At 40.5% G+C, this 21,668-nt stretch overlaps 1 protein-coding gene across 9 annotated transcripts in view; it reads right to left on the reverse strand.

Annotated features, from left to right (window-relative positions):
• PHF14 (PHD finger protein 14) overlaps positions 1 to 21,518 on the reverse strand; it is a 333,451-nt gene extending 311,933 nt beyond the window's left edge. For 8 of the 9 annotated variants that reach the window (XM_085873144.1, XM_085873141.1, XM_085873143.1 and 5 more), the window contains exon 1: positions 6,747 to 6,795. In XM_085873144.1, the coding sequence (XP_085729270.1) occupies positions 6,747 to 6,780 (34 nt within the window). In that variant the 5' untranslated portion in view covers positions 6,781 to 6,795. Of the gene's footprint in view, positions 1 to 6,746; positions 6,796 to 21,362 lie in introns of those variants that run through there. The other variant, XM_085873138.1, reaches the window with a different exon arrangement.
• Positions 21,519 to 21,668: the final 150 nt, after the last annotated feature.

Below are 21,668 nucleotides of genomic sequence, written 5' to 3' on the forward strand. Positions count from 1 at the left end.
CTCATGATATTTGAGTCAGTCAATGACCATTTTTATGTCATTATGTTCTTCTCGCAAATGCACTGAGTGACCAACCGGAATCGCTCCATAAACATTGTGCAAGAGAATACACTTGAGGCTGCGCTTAGAGGTATCCAGAAATAATCGTCATTCTGTTGGATTATACGAAATAACACCTAATTATTGCCTGAGAAGACCTGGGATATCGTGGCAGTAAACAAACTGTTTGTCTTCTGAGAAAAAGGCGACAAAGATCTGGTCCCGCTTTCGGAAATATGAAACATTTGCAGAGTGGTCATGTAGATTTTTTTTCTTGCAGCCTGGAGGCTAATACCTCAACTGCTTTCTTGGAGAGCCCCAAATCACTCACTAAGTCATTAAATTCCGGTTGGCTAAACTGCTGAGGGACTGATGACTGTTTGGTATCAGATGAGGAGGCTTCGGATTCTGAAACCATTTCTTGAAGCCCGTCATCACGACCCTCGTGCTCTTGCTGATCATGTTCACTGCCTTCATCTTCAGATAAGACAAAACCATTCAAGACTGGAACGGGGAGTTTCTCAGAGTGCGGAGTAGGTCGAATTGCTGAGGGAATACAGGGATAGGAGATCTTTTGCCGGTTTTTTCTTGCCGAAACCCTTTGTGTTGACCAGGCAAAAATAGCTGTCAGTTACGTGGTCCTTGGGTTCTCGCCAAACCATGGGAACTCCAAAAGGCAGACCCTTTCATTTTCCTTTTGTCCAATCATGAAGCATTTCTTCACAATTATGACATACAATATGAGGAGCCCATTTCTTGTCTTGGTCGCCAAGGGGAACATCAAAATAGGCTTTATAAGCACGCCTTACAAACGATGTTATATTGCGCTTTTGACGGAGTAGTGTGTAGCAGCCACATACATAACAGAATGCATCAGGATTATTTACACATTTATGTCTTATTGAAGAAGCCATGATCAGATCTGAAACAAAGAAAAACATAAAGTTAAAGAATATATATTGTTGCGAATCTGGAAGCCATAAGCACACAGACATTCAGGTCCTATAGATTAGTTATCTCGGTAAGTAAATGTTGTCATTTAGGGTACCGACCCTAGTCTAATGGGTAATTAAATGTTCCTGCACTGTGAAGTTGTTTTAAATAGGTTTTCCTTTCGTTTATTTTCACACCACCGACATCACCGCCGACCACACCACATTGCCCTCGCCTTCGCTTCGCTTCCCTCACCTCACTCTGGCTGACGTCAGGGGTAGGCGGAGCCCTGCAGAGACATGTTGCTCGGCTTCCTGTGCTAGGGGCGGGTCCAAGTGATGTCACCACGCCACCTGGCCAATTGGGGGGTTTGCCACCCGTTTTGGCGAATGAGAGGAATGACGAGGGCGCATGCGCAGAAGGTCGTCCGGTGTGGAGAAGGCAGAGTTCGGGGAGGAGCCACGTGGTGGCCCTCGACCAATCGGCATGCAGTGGGTGGGGTGACCGCCACTCAGCCAATCTGGGCCCGCGACGGGAGAGGGCGGAGTTGCGAGGAGCCCCCCCCCCCTTCAAAGCAGGGGAGATAAAAAATAGCGCGGTCTGCGCACTAGAGTTCGTTCTGTTCTGGGTCTGGCGCGGTCGTCGTTTCTCTCGTTCCGGTCCTGGCAAGGTGGTCGCGTACGAGTTCTGGAGGGAGCCAGCCAGCCAAGAGAAAGGGAGAACGCTCCCAGTGTCGCCATCTCCTCCTCCTCCGCGTGATCTCGAGCCTGGGCGATCACTTCGGCTCACCTCGGCCGGCTGCGGTTGCACCGCGCGAGTCCCCGGCGACCGGAGCTCCTGGAAGGCGGGATCGCCCAGCTGCGCGTTGGCGGCGAGGTAGCCAGCCATCCTGGTCCTCAGCTCCCCTGTCCTCTGAGCTGAAGGCCGAATAAAGGCTCCAGCCGCAACTTTTCTTGGGTGTGTGTGCGTATGTGTGTTCGTGGGCCCCGTCCAGTAAGTAGTGAACTACATGAGTATTTTTGCCTGTATAAATGTTCACCTTGCATTTCTTTTAGTTGGTTCAGTTCTGCCTCTTGCGTGCTCCCCCAATTCCCCCCATTATTGTTAATAAATGTACTCAGCTCGTCGTGTCAATTTCTGCCATTGACTGGGTGTGTCGTGCGTGTGAGGGATTAAGTGACCATTGGGCCACGGTAACGAGATAATCGGGCCGACGTAACTTGGCGATTGAAACCGCTCGGCATCGCACACGGAACGGGCTCGTTTAAGCGGCTAGTTTCCGTACGTGTTTCGTCGAGGGTGAAATTCCCCGGTAGCTGGACCACGTGGGTAATTAGGTTAATTGAAGTTGGCAATTAACCCTACCGCACGTGGTCTACCCATTGGCGGATTTCGGTCCAAAATAACCAGGACCCGTCGACCCCGACTTTTCCGGGCCGGCGATCTGAAATTCTGGGCGATCGAGCCGAGGCGACTCCACTGCTCCATCTGGTGGTCGTGCTCGTGGCGACGCACCGGCGGAAAACTACAACAATATCAATAAAGATAAATATCAATAAAGATAAAGAAAATTGATGTCAAATAAATCGTGAGCAAATCGTTAGCAGCAAAACGAATACGGTCTATAGTTATTTAGCAGTTTAGGCATCGTATATTTCCACTAAAGTCCGAAATCGCACCCCTAGTTCTCAAGTTATCCCTAGTGCAAATAGCAATGGGTGTCCTTTTTTGCGAAAATCGCAAGTTTAAAATTGCATGAAAACTCGAGCATGTTGAGGAAAACGGATTTCAGATTTGAAATCAGCGTTGAAAAAATACATAGAATAAGTTGAAAAATCTCATCCAACAAATAATAAGAAAAAAATTTGTTCCCCAGTGTTATCTATCGACTCGTAAGTACCCACGGAAATTCCAAGTAATGTGAAATGTGACTTCAAGTCCTCAACTCGCCCCTCCCTCCCCCACCCCCTCACAAACCCAAAGTCCTCAACCTCTGCCTCCGAACCCCACATCCTCACCCTCCCCCTCTCAATCCTAAGGTGTCAATTCCATTCCCAGTCCGTCAGCTCACAATCTCACGAGATGCGTGTTAAAGGCATGTGACCATGAGCAGGTCATGGCCCGCCATAGTCACTTGTCCAACTCACAATCTCGTGAGATATGTGTAAAAGATACGTGGTAATAAAGTAAATAAACAACCCAAAACCAAAACTCTTCTTCCTGATGCATATATGTATCCTACAGGCTACACATCGTTGAAAGTAAACAATGACCTGAGACAAAGACCTTCAATAATGACATGGGTTTAAGCCCTGCCTGAGAGAATGCTAATCCCCATCCTCATTTCAAGCCTTCAAACCCACTCCCCAACTGTCATGGTCACCTGTCCAACTCACAATCCCACGAGATATGCGGAAAAGATATGTGACAATGTGACCCGAAACCAATTATCATCTTCCTGATGCATATATACACACACATCGTGAAAAATAAGTAATGACCTCAGACAAATTTTTCATGACATGGTTAAACGCTGCTTGAGAGAATGCCACAGTTATTTGGGTGGTGTACAAGAAAACAGACAGCTGCCTCTATCACTGAGGCCAATCTTCACAAGACCTGTGACACCAATTGGCTGAAAATCCTCTTAATTGTCACTTTGGTAGTTTTACAATTAAGGGGGAAAACTTATAAGGAGGGCATAGCGATTGTGAATATGACAACTCTGAGACGTCTTTGTGGCCGTAAGATTTTTCATGAAATAATAAATTGTGGGTGGAGTCAGGAAAACTGGCCAACCAACTGGTGGAACAGAATGTCAGACACACACACTTATTATGAACATAAGTATCTCTCTCCAAGAGTGAGGCTCATGGAAGAGCAAGGTTGAACTGAAGGTGGGGTAGTGGGGCAACAACATTTGAGCACAACCAAGGGAATGAATGCATAGGAAAAGAAGAGAGAGAAAGAGAGGGGAGGGGAGGAAACAGTGAAACCATCAAGTAAGAAAGTTGGGTTGGGAGGAGTTAATAGGGGTAATAAATATCATGGGTCAGGATGGGGGATGACATGAGGCAACGATGCACTGCCTGCTTGAGGCTCTGGAGGGATGGATGGGAGGGAAGGTTTCACAAACAAAGAAGTGAGGAACAAAGGAGCCACGGTGTGCAGTGAGACTGGATTTTGCAATGTTAATTAAGAGAGGGTTACGGGAAGATCCCAAAATTCCTGGGGAAGGTCTGAGGACTGAGAGAGCCGAGGGAGCAATGTTGGAGAATAGACTAATAAAAAGAAAAGAAAAAGAAAAGAAAAAGGGATCATAAGGACCTACAATGTGAAAGCGACACAATCTGTGCTTCTGCCTCATTGCAGGAGATTCCAATAATGTTGAGCTTTCGATTTCACAGAGTCCAGGAGAGATGTGAGGCTGGAGTGCCAACCCATAGTGGAGAGCAGTACTGTATTGAGCAATGAATAAAGGTCATTGTGGACTGAATATGTCTGATTTCTTAAGGAAAGACTTGCATCGCCAAACGATGCCCAGTCTATGGCTGTCTTTGCAGGCGAGCTTTGCTATGAAGTTGGGCGAGCAGAGGTCGCGGCTGATAGTGAGGCCAAGAAGTTCAAGGGAATCAACAACTTCTGGTGGTAGACCATGGAAATTGACAGGTGGGTTCACTTGTTGATCATTCTGGAGGGATAGGGTGAGACAGTGAGATTTTCCAAGATTAAAGAACATGCTCATTTATCAGACGCACCTCATCAATTCCAGCAACAACAGAAAGTGATGCAGCTGCTGTCTGCCTTGCAGAGGGACAGGGTACTGGATGACACAATGTGGAGTCATCTGTAAAAAGGAAAAGAGGTTGTTCCAGAGCACCAGAGAGGAAGTTTACAAAAATGAGGAACAAGACTCGTCTCAAGAAACAACCTTTGAGAACTCCAGCCTCCCTTGGGAGAGGGGAGAAACGAGAAGAATGTCCCATGGATAGCAACAAGTTCACTGTGTGAGTAGAAGAAGTCAGAAATCCAGGAGCGAAGGTTGCCATCAATGCCACAGGCAGAGCTTGGCAAGCAAAGCAGAATGCCAGACTGGGATGAATGGCCAAGATATGTCCAAGGAGACGATCCTGACTTCTCAATTGAGATTTAGGGCTTCCAACCATTGGAGAAAGGCAGCAGCACATCCAGAGTTCAATGACAAGGGTGGACTCCAAACTGATGGTCAGAGATCAGGCTTTTTGAAGAGGAAAGATGAAACACCAGCAATAATGATGGATTTCATCACTTATTGTTATTGGAGGCAAACTCACTAGTCTGTAGTTGATTGGTTCAAAAGAAAATATCCTTTCGTGTAAACGAGAGTGATGTTTGCTAAATTCCATGGAAAGTGAAGGTGGTCAAGGGAGAATGAGAGACTGAATATGGCAGATAGAGAGGGAGCAAGAACGGCACAGCAGGATTTGAGAAGATGGAAATCAGAGAACAAGGCACTGATGCCATCTGGGCCCGTCACGAAAGCAGGGTCAAGGCTGGAAAGATCTTTCTCTACCTTTTTGGGTGAGAAGGCTATAAAGTCCAGTGGGCAATGGATACGAGTTGGTAAGACGGTAACATAGTGGGATCGGGTGAGTACACAACATTGAGAAGGAAAAAAAAAATTCAGAGCTTAAATATTCCACCTAATCTCAGGCAGAATCTGCAGAAATGCGGTTTAAAGTGTGTAACAGGATGGAGGGGAACACAAACTCGAGAACACCATGACTTAGACAGCTCAACCTTGAGGTCTACAAGCTGGTGTTTCCTGGAATGCCCCAGGATGAGATACACACTTGTTGCGAGTTGTACAAAATCAACTGAAATTTTCCTCAGTTGATTACCTTTCCATGTTGAGAAAGCAAGCTGCTTCACTGTAATCACAAGGTTTGTTGATAAAACAATATGAAGAGCAACAAGCAAAAAAAATAAAACACTTGGTCCCCTATTTGTGCTCAAGATGCATTCCTGAAAGCCCTTTCGTAATTCGAAAAAGCAGAAATCAAAAGCAGTTTTCCCATTTGAATAACGTTATAAATCGAGGATGCATTTCTCGCCAATAATTTCCGGTCAGCCAACAACAACCAAACTAAACACTAAAGACAAATTAGTTGAGGCTTTATGAGCCCTCTTTGCGGGATTAGCTGCTGAAGTCTTTGATGATCGTTTTGCTAATGTTTGATGAAAAAGCACACAACAAAGGTCAAGCAATACCACTTGATACTACACGTAACGTGCGAGTGAGGCCGATTTGAACATCCTCGACCCGATGCTGCCCTGGGCATGCAGAAACGATTTGGTGCAGTGTGCAGCATGGGTGACCAGCAGAGACATTGTGCGCGGCTTGGCAAAGTTACACGTCAAGAAACGTAAATAGAAAAGTCTTCACAACTTTGACAATGGCGTCAAATTCAAAAAGCGTAAACAGAATGAGTTCAAATAGAAGAACACCTGTTAAATGAAAAAGTAAATACATAAAACAGGAGAAATGGCTCACGTGTCTATCATTTCAACAACATTGGCGAATCTACAAACTTTCAACTAGAACTAGGAAGGACAGACACATTTGCCAAGCTTTGGATAGAGTACTGAGGTATGTCTGCAAAAATGGCTGCGAGACCTACTTACAGTGTTGTTTGCTTGCATTTATGTCCAACTCTCAAGCTATTAGAGTGGACAAGCCTCTTCATGCCAAAATCTCTGCATTCCAACCATAACACCCCCCCCCCAACCCCTACCTCCAATCTCACTGTTCTTCCTCCCACAATTCATCCTTCGACTGCCAAACTGCTCACGTAATTCATTTCATCCCCATCGCACCCATCTTCACACAACACAATCTGAAACTTCACTCCTCTGAAAATCCAACTCCCACCACCACCACTCCTTAGTAACCAACTCAAAAACACAACACACACACACACACACACACACACACACACACACACACACACACACACACACACACACACCATGTGACAATGGCATGAAGCAAACAAAGACTTGAGCACAAACCATTGAGCCATGTGTGTAGCAGCACATTGTCAATTAGTGAGCATGCTCATGAGAATATATAGTGGTCAACCAAAAGAGTAAAAAGCATGCCTCGGCCAAACAACAAGATAACTTGAAATTAAAATGACGTGAACGATGAAGATTGAAGTGTGACAGACGTGATGCGGTGTCTGTTTATCAGCAAACCACCGTTGCACAGCCACACAAAACAAAGGGAGCAGTTTCACAGCTAATCATGACCGAAAGAAAGTAGTGTCATGGATCATGAAGTGAAACAGTTGACATGATTCACGCGTCTCCCACAAGTCACCATCAGAGCTCGTCTGCGAACCAAGGAGTTTTAGCTCGGGGCTCACATGAACACTTTCAGGTGATGGTTTGTCACAATTATTTTCAAATTCTGGAACATTTAACTTCTACACCTGCCTGTGGCCTGCTCAGCGCCTCTCTCCACCAGTGATCTCTGCCATGGTTTGGTCGGCTCACAGGTGTGCAACCATGACCAATGCTTTGCCACAACAGCACCGATTTAAATGTTACAACCATGTTTGGTGAATAACCCCCACTATGCTCAACCGTGACCACCAGCACAATCCCACAGGTCTGTTTTGCTTTCCCAACAATGGATGACTTTCACCATCGAGTCACACTTTTGCAAGCCAATCAGTGACTCTGGTCTCCCAAGGCATCTTGAGGGGATGTAGGAAGTGCTGGCATTTAAACACATATCCATAATTATTATATTTAATTTTATGTTCTTCTTCTTCTTCTTGTGAATGGCCAAACTGCACTATTATCCATACTGAACCAGCAAAATTCATGCTCAAGAGGTATGATGAACTGTGTAGCTCTGTTGTCATCACACATTAAGTAACAACAACATACAGATCACAATGACTTGCTCATTAGTGACAAGGAAGCTTATATAACAAGATTGTTATGCTATAATTACATTTTCAATATCTAGGGTTATTTTGAAACCTGAAATTTGTCTCATGATCATCATCATCATCATCATCATCATCATCATCATCATCATGTGCCATGCCCTATGGAAAGTGTTGGTGCTGCCGTAGCAATTACTAAGCTACAATCCTGGATGGGTCGCCACTCCGGCGAAGGAAGTCAAAGCAGGAATTTGTAATTTGTTCAAAGTGCCAGCAATAGCTTGCCGACTATTCATGAAGGACACAGTGGGAAACTTCCAGGCACACACATTGATAAGTCACCCTGCCTGTGAAACACCAGGATGACAGTTTATAGGTGGGCCGGGATTCAAACCCAGGCTACATGGCTAAGACGCGAGTGCGCACAACAACACCATACTGCCAACCCAAAATTTGTGTCATGGTGATTAAATCCAAAGTCCTTGCTCAAAATCAGAGTTCTTCCTTTTCCTTCCCCAATCTTCCCCTTTTTCATTTTAATACAAATTCCAAGGCTCATGGAAGGGTAGAAAAAGAGAACAAATGATGGAGAAAGTGGGGCAAAGGGGAAATGAATACACAAGAGCGCAGATGCACTACAGCATGAGGATAAAAGTGGTAAGGAAAGGTGGGGCAGCATTTAAAAAAATTAAAAACAAGTATGTTCAAAGTACACCGCCCCCATGCCAAATAAATAAATAACATATCCTCCAGGGCACAACATGGCAGGGGCACCTTCGGTGACCGGAGGTGCCGCTGTGCCGCACATGCAGACAGAATTGGGAGGGAACTGTGTACAATAATCAATTGATTAAATTATTTGTGTAATAAATAAATAAATGATAATCCTAAAATTTAATTTCTTAATCAATTTGCAAATAGCACACCAAAACCACCACCATTTCATCTGAATCTGCAACTTCTTGAAAATTAAGTAATTAGTGGAAAAAGGAATAATAAATCAATAAATCAACAAATCAACAATACGATTTAGAGCCAAATCACTTGTTCACCGTCATGGCTAAATATCAGCTTCCCAGCTCAAAAGGTGCCTGATATATTGCCCAGATGAGATATAAAAAAAATAATAATAAACATAATAAATCAATAGTAATTAAGTAATGAATCAATTGATTGATTAATCAAAAAATAAAATAAAAATAGCATGTTTGCCAAAGAGCATCTTCACTTTTGTCCCTAAATTTCAGCTTCCTAGTTCAAAGGATGGCTGACATATCACCTGGACAAAAACAAGAAAGCAAGTAAACAAACGAAAAAACAAACAAATGGAGTGAAAACCGAGTATGCCCTTTCAGCGCAAGTCATCGCGGGCAGCTCAGGTGCCCGGCGATGACGCCACGCGATGCCTAGAGATGGAATAGGGAGGGGCAGGATACAATAAAAACCTCAGACGTAGAAATATGAGACAATAGGAAAAAGTAGAGGAGGTGGTTAGGTAGCAGTCTTGAAAGACAAGAAAAAGGGCATGAGAAGCTTGGAAAGAAAGTTCCACAGATGAGAGAAGAGATGGGAAGAAATCATAAAATGGCAATTGAACTCAAGATTCAGGGATGGGTATGGGCTTCTGATAGAATGCATGTGGCCTGGAGGAGCAAAACCAGGAGAGAGATGGCAAATAACAGCAAAGCCAGCAACCTACCTTAGTGTCTACTTTTTGCTCACCAAGAGACTTGGTATCCTATCTGTTTATGCCAATGAAATGGATGGCATAAGACAGGAAGCAACAGCACCAGTCCAGAGTGAGGAGCCTTGTTCCATTGCAATTTGAATTCAGCCATTGGGTTTTTTTTTTTTTGTATACCTTGTCGAGGCTCGTATGAGAGCTAAAACACAACGCACAGCAAGGGGGCATGAGACAAGAGGGGCGGGAGTGGGAGGGAAAAAACAGTGGGGAACAGACACATTAGGAGATCTGTGGAAGGGAGAGGTACGGGACGGGGAACATGGGGAAGAGAAGATGGACATTACAGGGACTTTCAAGAAGGAAAGCAGGGGAATTGAAGGAAGTGGGCTTGGGTGGATTATCGGGGGTAGAAAAGATCGAGGATTTGGATGGGGGATGATAAGAGGTGGTGGTGAACAGCTGTTTTCAAAGCCTGGAGGGAAGAATTGGAATGAATAGAGTGAGGAAGTTTATTCCAAAGGCGGGAAAAAAGAGGAATGAAAGAGTGAAGATGAGCAGCGATTCGTGATTTTGGTAGTTTCACCAGAAGGGGGTTTTGGCGGACCTTGAGCGCCCTGTGGAAATATGGTGGGGACAAATCGCAGAGAGAGCAGGGGGGGTAAGGCTGGAGAGGAAACGGTAGAAGACAGAAAGACCACCAACCAACCTGCGGTGATTGAGCGAGAGGCCCAAAGACTCAGCTTCATTGCGGGAGATGCCGATGATCCTAAATGCCCTGGTTTCGAAAGAGTGAAGCCGAGAAAGGTGGGAGGCAGGGGCACCAGCCTAGAGGGGAGAGCAGTACTCCATCAGGCTACGGACAAAAGCTTTGTAAGTGGTCAGGAGCTCAAGAGGGCCGAGGAAGGACTTTGCACGATGGAGGATTCCCAGTCGGCGACTGGCTTTGGAGGCGAGGTTGGAAATGTGACTTTCCCAGGAAAGGTCATGGCAGATAGTGAGACCCAGAAGCTTGAAAGAAAAGACTTCTTCCAGAGGATTGTTGAGAAAGTGGATGGGGGGGAGGGGGGGTTCTAAATGGTCCTTTCGAAGAGACATAGTGAGAGTGTGAGATTTGCCCGGATTGAAAGACATGTTCCACATGTTGGACCAGTTTGTGATTTTATCCAGATCTGCAGTGAGCGAAGAAGCTGCTGCTTGCTGGTCTTAGGGATGACAGATGGTACGGCAGGGGGTGGAGTCATCAGCAAAGAGATATAGAGGATTTTCCAGAGAGTCCGAGAGATCATTGATGAAAACCAGAAAAAGAACAGGGCCCAGAACGCTACCTTGAGGAACTCCAGCCTGGACAGGAAGAGGGGATGAAAGAACTCCATTTAGGGCCACACGTTGACTGTGACAGGAGAGGAAGTCTGCGAGCCATGAGTGGAGATGGCCTTGCATACCATGGGAAGAGAGTTTGGTGAGTAGGGCAGGTTTACACAACGTTACAAGATGAAAACAGCTGGAGTGCTTAACTGATGATTACAAAAGTGAAACAACAAAGGACGTGCCAATAATTGGGCTGCATGGACTTGCGCAAAATGCCATAACCCCCCACATTCCACAAAATACATCGATGAGCAACTCAGTATCATGGGACTCGCAACCACAGCATGCCACGACAGCTTCTAGAGTTGCAAAGATTGATATAACGAGTGGGGGACCCGGGACATGCAAGGGAGAAGGTGAGACAGCTGACTCGTGAAGAACATGCACAAAAAATTTACTGCAGCTCACCTTAACAGAATTGGTGGGGAATATTTTGATGATGTCACAATGGCAAATCAACAAATGCCGAATCCGTGAATGTCACGACGGAAAGCCTCACATAATTTCCTCATTGTGCTTTAATCCCAATCTCTACATATTTTCATTCCAAACAACATCATTCCAATCACAAATTCATACAACACCATTATTAAAACAAAATACAAGTACTTGTGAGGTAAACTAATGTAGACGCTTTATACAAACACTCATGAGGTAAATAAATATAGATCTTCATACAAACACTCGTGAGGTAAACAAATATAGACACTTCATACACTCATGAGGTAAACAAATAAAGACTCTTTAAACAAGCACTCATGAGGTAAACAAATATAGACTCTTTAAACAAAACACTCATGAGGTAAACAAATATAGACTCTTTAAACAAACACTCATGAGGTAAACAAATATAGATCTTTATACAAACACTCATGAGGTAAATAAATATAGACACTTTATACACTCATGAGGTAAACAAATACAGACTCTTTAAACAAACACTCATGAGGTAAACAAATATAGACTCTTTAAACAAACACTCATGAGGTAAATAAATATAGATCTTTATACAAACACTCATGAGGTAAACAAATATAGACTCTTTATACAAACACTCATGAGGTAAACAAATATTGACTCTTCATACAAACACTCATGAAGTAAATAAATATAGATCTTTATACAAACACTCATGAAGTAAACATATATAGACTCTTTATACAAACACTCATGAGGTAAACAAATATTGACTCTTCATACAAACACTCATGAAGTAAATAAATATAGATCTTTATACAAACACTCATGAGGTAAACAAATATAGACTCTTTATACAAACACTCATGAAGTAAACATATATAGACACTTTATACAAACACTCGTGAGGTAAACATATATTGACTCTTTATACAAACACTCGTGAGGTAAACAAATATAGACTCTTTATACAAACACTCATGAAGTAAACAAATATAGACTCTTCATACAAACACTCGTGAGGTAAACATATATAGACTCTTTATACAAACACTCGTGAGGCAAACAAATATAGACACTTTATACAAACACTCGTGAGGTAAACAAATATAGACACTTTATACAAACACTCGTGAGGTAAACAAATATAGACACTTTATACAAACACTCATGAGGTAAACAAATATAGACTCTTCATACAAACACTCGTGAGGTGAACAAATATAGACTCTTTTTATAAACACTCAGTTTGCCTCATAATTTTGACTCTTTTTCAAACACTCGTGAGGTAAACAAATATAGACACTTTATACAAACACTCGTGAAGTAAACATGTATAGACACTTTATACAAACATTCGTGAGGTAAACATATATAGACACTTTATACAACCACTCATGAGGTAAACATATATAGACACTTTATACAAACACTCATGAGATAAACAAATATGGACACTTTATATAAACACTCATGAGGTAAATAAATATAGACACTTTATACAAACACTCGTGAAGTAAACAAATATGGACACTTTATACAAACACTCATGAGGTAAACATATATAGACACTTTATACAAACACTCATGAGGTAAACATATATAGACACTTTATACAAACACTCATGAGGTAAACATATATAGACACTTTAGACAAACACTCATGAGGTAAACATATATAGACACTTTATACAAACACTCGTGAAGTAAACAAATATGGACACTTTATACAAACACTCATGAGATAAACAAATATAGACACTTTATATAAACACTCATGAGGTAAATAAATATAGACACTTTATACAAACACTCGTGAAGTAAACATATATAGACACTTTATACAAACTCGCGTGAGGTAAACAAATATAGACACTTTATACAAACACTCGTGTGGTAAACAAATATAGACACTTTATACAAACACTCGTGAGGTAAACTAATATAGACTCTTTTTGGGTGGTCCAAAATAATAAGGGAAAAATTCAAACACTCGTGAGGTAAACAAATATAGACACTTTATACAAACACTCATGAGGTAAACATATATAGACACTTTATACAAACACTCATGAGATAAACAAATATAGACACTTTATATAAACACTCATGAGGTAAAAAAATATAGACTCTTTATACAAAAACTCATGAGGTAAACAAATATAGACTCTTTATACAAACACTCGTGAGGTGAACAAATATAGACTCTTTTTATAAACACTCAGTTTGCCTCATAATTTTGACTCTTTTTCAAACACTCGTGAGGTAAACAAATATATACACTTTATACAAACACTCGTGAAGTAAACATGTATAGACACTTTATACAAACACTCGTGAGGTAAACAAATATAGACACTTTATACAAACACTCATGAGGTAAACATATATAGACACTTTATACAAACACTCATGAGATAAACAAATATAGACACTTTATATAAACACTCATGAGGTAAATAAATATAGACTCTTTATACAAAAACTCATGAGGTAAACAAATATAGACTCTTCATACAAACACTCGTGAGGTGAACAAATATAGACTCTTTTTATAAACACTCAGTTTGCCTCATAATTTTGACTCTTTTTCAAACACTCGTGAGGTAAACAAATATAGACACTTTATACAAACACTCGTGAAGTAAACATGTATAGACACTTTATACAAACACTCGTGAGGTAAACATATATAGACACTTTATACAACCACTCATGAGGTAAACATATATAGACACTTTATACAAACACTCATGAGATAAACAAATATGGACACTTTATATAAACACTCATGAGGTAAATAAATATAGACACTTTATACAAACACTCGTGAAGTAAACAAATATGGACACTTTATACAAACACTCATGAGGTAAACATATATAGACACTTTATACAAACACTCATGAGGTAAACATATATAGACACTTTATACAAACACTCATGAGGTAAACATATATAGACACTTTAGACAAACACTCATGAGGTAAACATATATAGACACTTTATACAAACACTCATGAGGTAAACAAATATAGACACTTTATACAAACACTCATGAGGTAAACAAATATAGACTCTTTATACAAACACTCATGAAGTAAACAAATATAGACTCTTTATACAAACACTCATGAGGTAAACAAATATTGACTCTTCATACAAACACTCATGAAGTAAATAAATATAGATCTTTATACAAACACTCATGAGGTAAACAAATATAGACTCTTTATACAAACACTCATGAAGTAAACATATATAGACACTTTATACAAACACTCGTGAGGTAAACATATATTGACTCTTTATACAAACACTCGTGAGGTAAACAAATATAGACTCTTTATACAAACACTCGTGAGGTAAACAAATATAGACACTTTATACAAACACTCGTGAAGTAAACATGTATAGACACTTTATACAAACATTCGTGAGGTAAACATATATAGACACTTTATACAACCACTCATGAGGTAAACATATATAGACACTTTATACAAACACTCATGAGATAAACAAATATGGACACTTTATATAAACACTCATGAGGTAAATAAATATAGACACTTTATACAAACACTCGTGAAGTAAACAAATATGGACACTTTATACAAACACTCATGAGGTAAACATATATAGACACTTTATACAAACACTCATGAGGTAAACATATATAGACACTTTAGACAAACACTCATGAGGTAAACATATATAGACACTTTATACAAACACTCATGAGGTAAACATATATAGACACTTTATACAAACACTCATGAGATAAACAAATATAGACACTTTATATAAACACTCATGAGGTAAATAAATATAGACACTTTATACAAACACTCGTGAAGTAAACATATATAGACACTTTATACAAACTCTCGTGAGGTAAACAAATATAGACACTTTATACAAACACTCGTGTGGTAAACAAATATAGACACTTTATACAAACACTCGTGAGGTAAACTAATATAGACTCTTTTTGGGTGGTCCAAAATCATAAGGGAAAAATTCAAAATTTGAATATTCTTGGGGCATGTTGATTATTTTGTTCTACCTGACTAGAAAATACTCCTGGTCAAATTTGCCACAGTTCCAAAAATATTTCGGGGTCCATCAAGAGGAAGGAAGTTGTTACATCCGGTGGGAGAAAAGAAGTCAGTGGGAGAGAGGGAGACGTCAGTTGAGCTTTCGGTTCGCTGTCGGTCGGTGTTAAAAGTAATCTTTTATTTTTCTTTTTTTTATCTTTAATTTTTTTCTTCTTCTTTTTGATTCCCAGAGTGAGTGGGTATGGCGTGTTCAACACGGAAAAGCACGGAACTGTTCCTCTTGAATCAACCATTGGAGAAATTCACCGACCGCCAGTTGCCCACTGCCCAATGAGAACATTTTATGCTCTTTCCTTTCATTTTCCTATTAGTATTGTGACATTGTAATGAATCCGTCGAGAGGCTTTGATGGACCCCTAAACCACCTCCAAATCTGCTAATTTTTGTTTCTTTGCGTTTTTCAACGTCAAGAACGATTTGGCAAACATGCCCGCGAGAAATTCGAACTTTCATTTTTTTGGACCACCCTACTCTTTATACAAACACTCATGAGGTCAACTGATATAGACTCTTTATACAAACACTCATGAGGTAAATAAATATAGACTCTTTATACAAACACTCATGAAGTGAACAAATATTGACTCTTTATACAAACACTCATGAGGCAAACATATATATATATAGACTCTTCATACAAACACTCATGAAGTAAACATACATAGACTCTTTATACAAACACTCATGAGTTAAGCAAATATAGACTCTTTATTCAAACACTCATGAAGTAAACATATATAGACCCTTTATACAAACACTCATGAAGTAAACATATATAGACTCTTTATACAAATACTCATGAGTTCAACAAATATAGACTCTTTATACAAACACTCATGAAGTAAACATATATAGACTCTTTATACAAACACTCATGAGGTAAATAAATATAGACACTTTATACAAACACTCGTGAAGTAAACAAATATAGACTCTTTATACAAACACTCATGAGGTAAACATATATAGACTCTTTATACAAACACTCATGAGGTAAACAGAAAGAGACACTTTATACAAACACTCGTGAAGTAAACATATATAGACTCTTTATACAAACACTCATGAGGTAAACAGAAAGAGACACTTTATACAAACACTCATGAGGTAAACATATATAGACACTTTATACAAAGACTCGTGAGGTAAACATATATTGACACTTTATACAAACACTCGTGAGGTAAACAAATATAGACACTTTATACAAACACTCATGAGGTAAACAAATATAGATACTTTATACAAACACTCGTGAAGTAAACAAAGATGGACACTTTATTCAAACACTCATGGGATAAACAAATATAGACACTTTATACAAACACTCGTGAGGTAAGCAAATATACACTCTTAATACAAACACTCATGAGGTAAACAAATATCGACTCTTTATACAAAAACTCATGAGGTAAACATATACAGACACTTCATACAAACACTCATGAGGTAAACCAATATAGACACTTTATACAAACACTCGTGAGGTAAACAAATATAGACTCTTTATACAAACACTCGTGAGGTGAACAAATATAGACTCTTTTCATAAACACTCAGTTTGCCTCATAATTTCGACTCTTTTTCAAACACTCGTGAGGTAAGCAAATATGGACACTTAATACAAACACTCGTGAAGTGAACATATATAGACACTTTATACAAACACTAGTGAAGTAAACAAATATGGACACTTTATTCAAACACTCATGAGATAAAGAAATATAGACACTTTATACAAACACTCGTGAAGTAAACAAATATAGACTCTTCATACAAACACTCATTAGGTAAACAAATATAGACTCTTTATACAAACACTCGTGAGGTAAACAAATATAGACACTTTATACAAAAACTCATGAGGTAAACATATATAGACACTTTATACAAACACTCGTGAGGTAAACAAATATAGACACTTTATACAAACACTCATGAGATAAACAAATATAGACGCCTCATACAAACACTCGTGAGGTGAACAAATATAAACTCTTTTTGTAAACACTCAGTTTTCCTCACAATTTCAACTCTTTTTCAAACACTCATGAGATAAACAAATATAGACTCTTTATACAAACACTCGTGAGGTGAACAAATATAGACTCTTTTTATAAACCCTCAGTTTGCCTCATAATTTTGACTCTTTTTCAAACACTCGTGAGGTAAACAAATATAGACACTTTATATAAACACTCGTGAAGTAAACATATATTGACACTTTATACAAACACTCATGAGGTAAACAAATATAGACACTTTATACAAACCACTCATTAGGTAAACAAATATAGACACTTTATACAAACACTCGTGAAGTAAACAAATATGGACACTTCATTCAAACATTCATGAGATAAACAAATATAGACACTTAATACAAACACGCGTGAAGTAAACAAATATGGACACTTTATACAAACACTCATGAGGTAAACATATCTCGACACTTTATACAAACACTCATGAGATAAACAAATATAGACACTTTATACAAACACTCATGAGGTAAACATATATAGACTCTTTATACAAACACTCATGAGGTAAACCAATATAGACACTTAATACAAACACTCATGAGGTAAACTAATATAGACAGTTTATACAAACACTCATGAGGTAAACCAATATGGACACTTTATACAAACACTCATGAGGTAAACCAATATAGACACTTAATACAAACACTCATGAGGTAAACATATATAGACTCTTTATACAAACACTCATGAGGTAAACCAATGTAGACACTTAATACAAACACTCATGAGGTAAACTAATATAGACAGTTTATACAAACACTCATGAGGTAAACCAATATGGACACTTTATACAAACACTCATGAGGTAAACAAATATAGACCCTTTATACAAACACTCGTGAGGAAAACAAATGCAGACTCTTTATTCAAACACTCATTAGGTAAACAAATGTAGACTCTTTATCAATACTATAATGGAGCTCAGTGTTTGTTATTAACTCCGAGCCAAAGCGTCAACGGTCCACGAAACTCAGCTGTATTGTAATTAGTGTGCAGACTGGATCGCTATACTTTTTAGCTCGCTATCACGAGCGAATGAGCAAACATTAGGGGATGGGGAAGTGAAGCCAAGGCCATCGAGTCTTAGCTATACAGCCTGAGGTACATCACCGAACATGGTTGGTCCAATGCTATCACGTGCCTTCCACAGAACAGACCACCACACCACCTTTGCTACCCATCCATAGGACGTGATATCTACTAGTCCAAATAACGAATATATATATATATATATATATATATATATATATATATATATATATATATATATATATATATATATATATATATATATATATATATGACAGACGGACACTCCTACTTTATAAAATCGATGTTAACAAATCAACTTTTTTAACCACATTAAGCAGTCTTAAACAAACACTACACAAAATAATGTGGTGTACAACCACTTCCGGGTGCAGTTTAACTTCACATATTGCCTCAACCCGTAATAAAACCAACCGGCCGACAAAATAACAAGGAGAGAGCTGGTGCTCCATGCAACACAATCTGAGCTCATGCAATGGTTGTTCCTTGTGCCGTACTCAGTGACCCACAAGCCATCAATCAGCATCATACATGCTTGTTATGAAACCAAAGGTGGACACGTCTAGCCTTGGCACTTGCACCATCTTGACCAGAACTCTTTCACCTGAACGCGCATGCCGCTCCAACGAAGCTCTCCATGCACACGAACAGAATCCTCCCGATGGAAACCTCTCTCCAGTGGTGGAAAAGATGTCCAGTCGCCAGAAAATCTCACCCCCCACCCCCCACCACATCCCAAAATCGTGCCCCACCCATCTCTTCCTCTCGATAACATTCCGACACCACATAACTGAGAAAGAGCTTAGCCTCTACAGAGAAGGCACAAGGAAGTGCCCTGTTTTGGATGTGGTCCGCCAAAGAAAGGTCATCGTTGAGCATGAGGTTCAGCATCTCAAAAGACTGCCTCCATCAAAGAGGATGGCAATATACATACATTGATGGATTAAACGGATCATAATAGACTAAATGGAGGAACGAAGTGAACTGTGGGACTTTCCTGACATTAAAAATACATGTTCCATATCGATGACCAAGTGCATATTTCTCCGTACCAGCAGCTGAGGGATATCACACAGTTTTCTTGATGGGAGTGGCAGGGAACTGGCCTTACCATCGCCTGGCCAAATTACCCCCTCCTGTACAGTGGTCCGTTGAAGAGGTTTCCTTGTTTCAAGACGAGGTGAATGTTTTGTCAGTTTTTACTCCTCTTCTTTTTTCTCTATAGCCCTTCCACATGTTGTAGCTCTCAACCTTGTTTAGGGCAAATTTCAATGAAACAGAAATCTGAAAATCATTCAATGGATTGTCCCATGATTTATTTAATTTCTATTTGTTTTATTTATTAATTTGTGTGCAGTCTTTGGCTGCTTGGCTGCATCATTTTCTGGGGGGCACAGCTATGCCACTAACGCAGTGCCCCCCCCCCCCATTACTAATCAGCTGGTGCTCATTTTGCTGACCTTGGGAAGGATGACAAGCTGAGTCAACCCACCTGGTGTTCATTCAACGGTATGACAGAAACTTGAACTCAAGTTCTTAAGTGGTGCTTAAGTGGTGTTCAGGTCCAGCGTTGAGTCCCTCAGTCTAGCCTCGGTCCAGCCACCTCACCGTTCAGCCAACATCAGGCTGCCAATATCTGATGATTATGCATCAGACAAATGCATAACGAGAGGACTGAGCCCGAAACACTACTTTCAAGTAAAGCAACCCATCAAGGAAGAACATGGGAGAAATAGGTATAAAAACTTAGCATTCCGAGGATATCTGATAACTCGTGGACAATAGGACCTCAGATTCCACTCGCTCGTAGTATGGAAAATAAAGCACAGGTGAGAGGTGTCCACCGTGATCACCATCACAAACTACACTGAAGTAGTGGTCTGGTCCTGTGGAAATTTTCTGGTCTTCAAACATTTTGGCTCATAAATCTGCTCGATACTCAGGAGATACTGGTACGTCGAGATTCAGGGCATCTCTCCATACAATACCGCAGTCGTAAATCAGTGTCCAAACCAGAATTACCTGGGCAGAAGGAAGGAGTGTCCAAGTCTGTCACAATAATCAACTTCATAAATTCCTTCTCTGCAAATCCCTCGGTCCACCCACACCTCAATTGTCACACACACACACACACACACACACACACACACACACACACACACACACACACACACACACACACACACACACACACACACACACACACACACACACACACACACACACACGAGACATAAACAGAATGCTGAGCCAACTACAACTGTACGAATTTTCGATAAATATTGGGAAAGTTATCAAATGATTATTGTAGTTCATATTAAATTCAAGAAATCTCAACTTCAAAACGTGATGCACATGCCCACCAATCACGGCACACACAGTATTATTGTTTGTACGCAGCTGCTACCCAGGCCCAAGGCCCTTCAGGAATAACAACAAAGGAGGCCGCTATCAGGTAGTTGTAATATTGTGCACGTGCGGTGTTCGTGACCGCAACACGCGCGTGCAGGTGGTGAGGATGGTAGAGGTGAATTTTTTTTTTAATAAAATACAAACAAGGAAAATAACTGAAGGTGCGAAAGGGGAAACAAATGACGGTGGAGATAAAGAACAATCATGCTGAAAGAAGACGGAGGACATTCCTTTGTTTCGAGCAAGGCAGCGTGGACCTTGGGGCCCACGCAAGGAAAAGGTGGCTCAGCAAACAAGAACAATCATAGTGTACAGTCGGTAACTACAGCGTGCGGTATGGATTGTTACTCACACATGGCACCTCGGAGCATGAGCCTGGAAACGCCGATGAGTCCATGCACAACCAACCAACCAGCGAGCGAACCAGCGAACCAACGAACCAACCAACCAACTCACTCACTCACTAGTCGGAACTGGAATACACCGCACCAATCGGTCCCAGTGCCCCCAAGCGGCCAGTTGGGATTTTTAAAGAACGCCAATGAAAGACTTGAAACAAGGAAGTAAAACAGCACTGATATGCAAGTATGCAATCACCAAGGATTCACGAAAATGTAAAAAATATACTCCACAGTTATAAGACAGCCATTAAACCTCG

The sequence above is a fragment of the Eptatretus burgeri genome, chromosome 3 (assembly GCF_056783735.1).
Source record: "Eptatretus burgeri isolate ZD-2024b chromosome 3, Ebu_testis_v1, whole genome shotgun sequence".
NCBI lineage: Eukaryota > Metazoa > Chordata > Myxini > Myxiniformes > Myxinidae > Eptatretus > Eptatretus burgeri.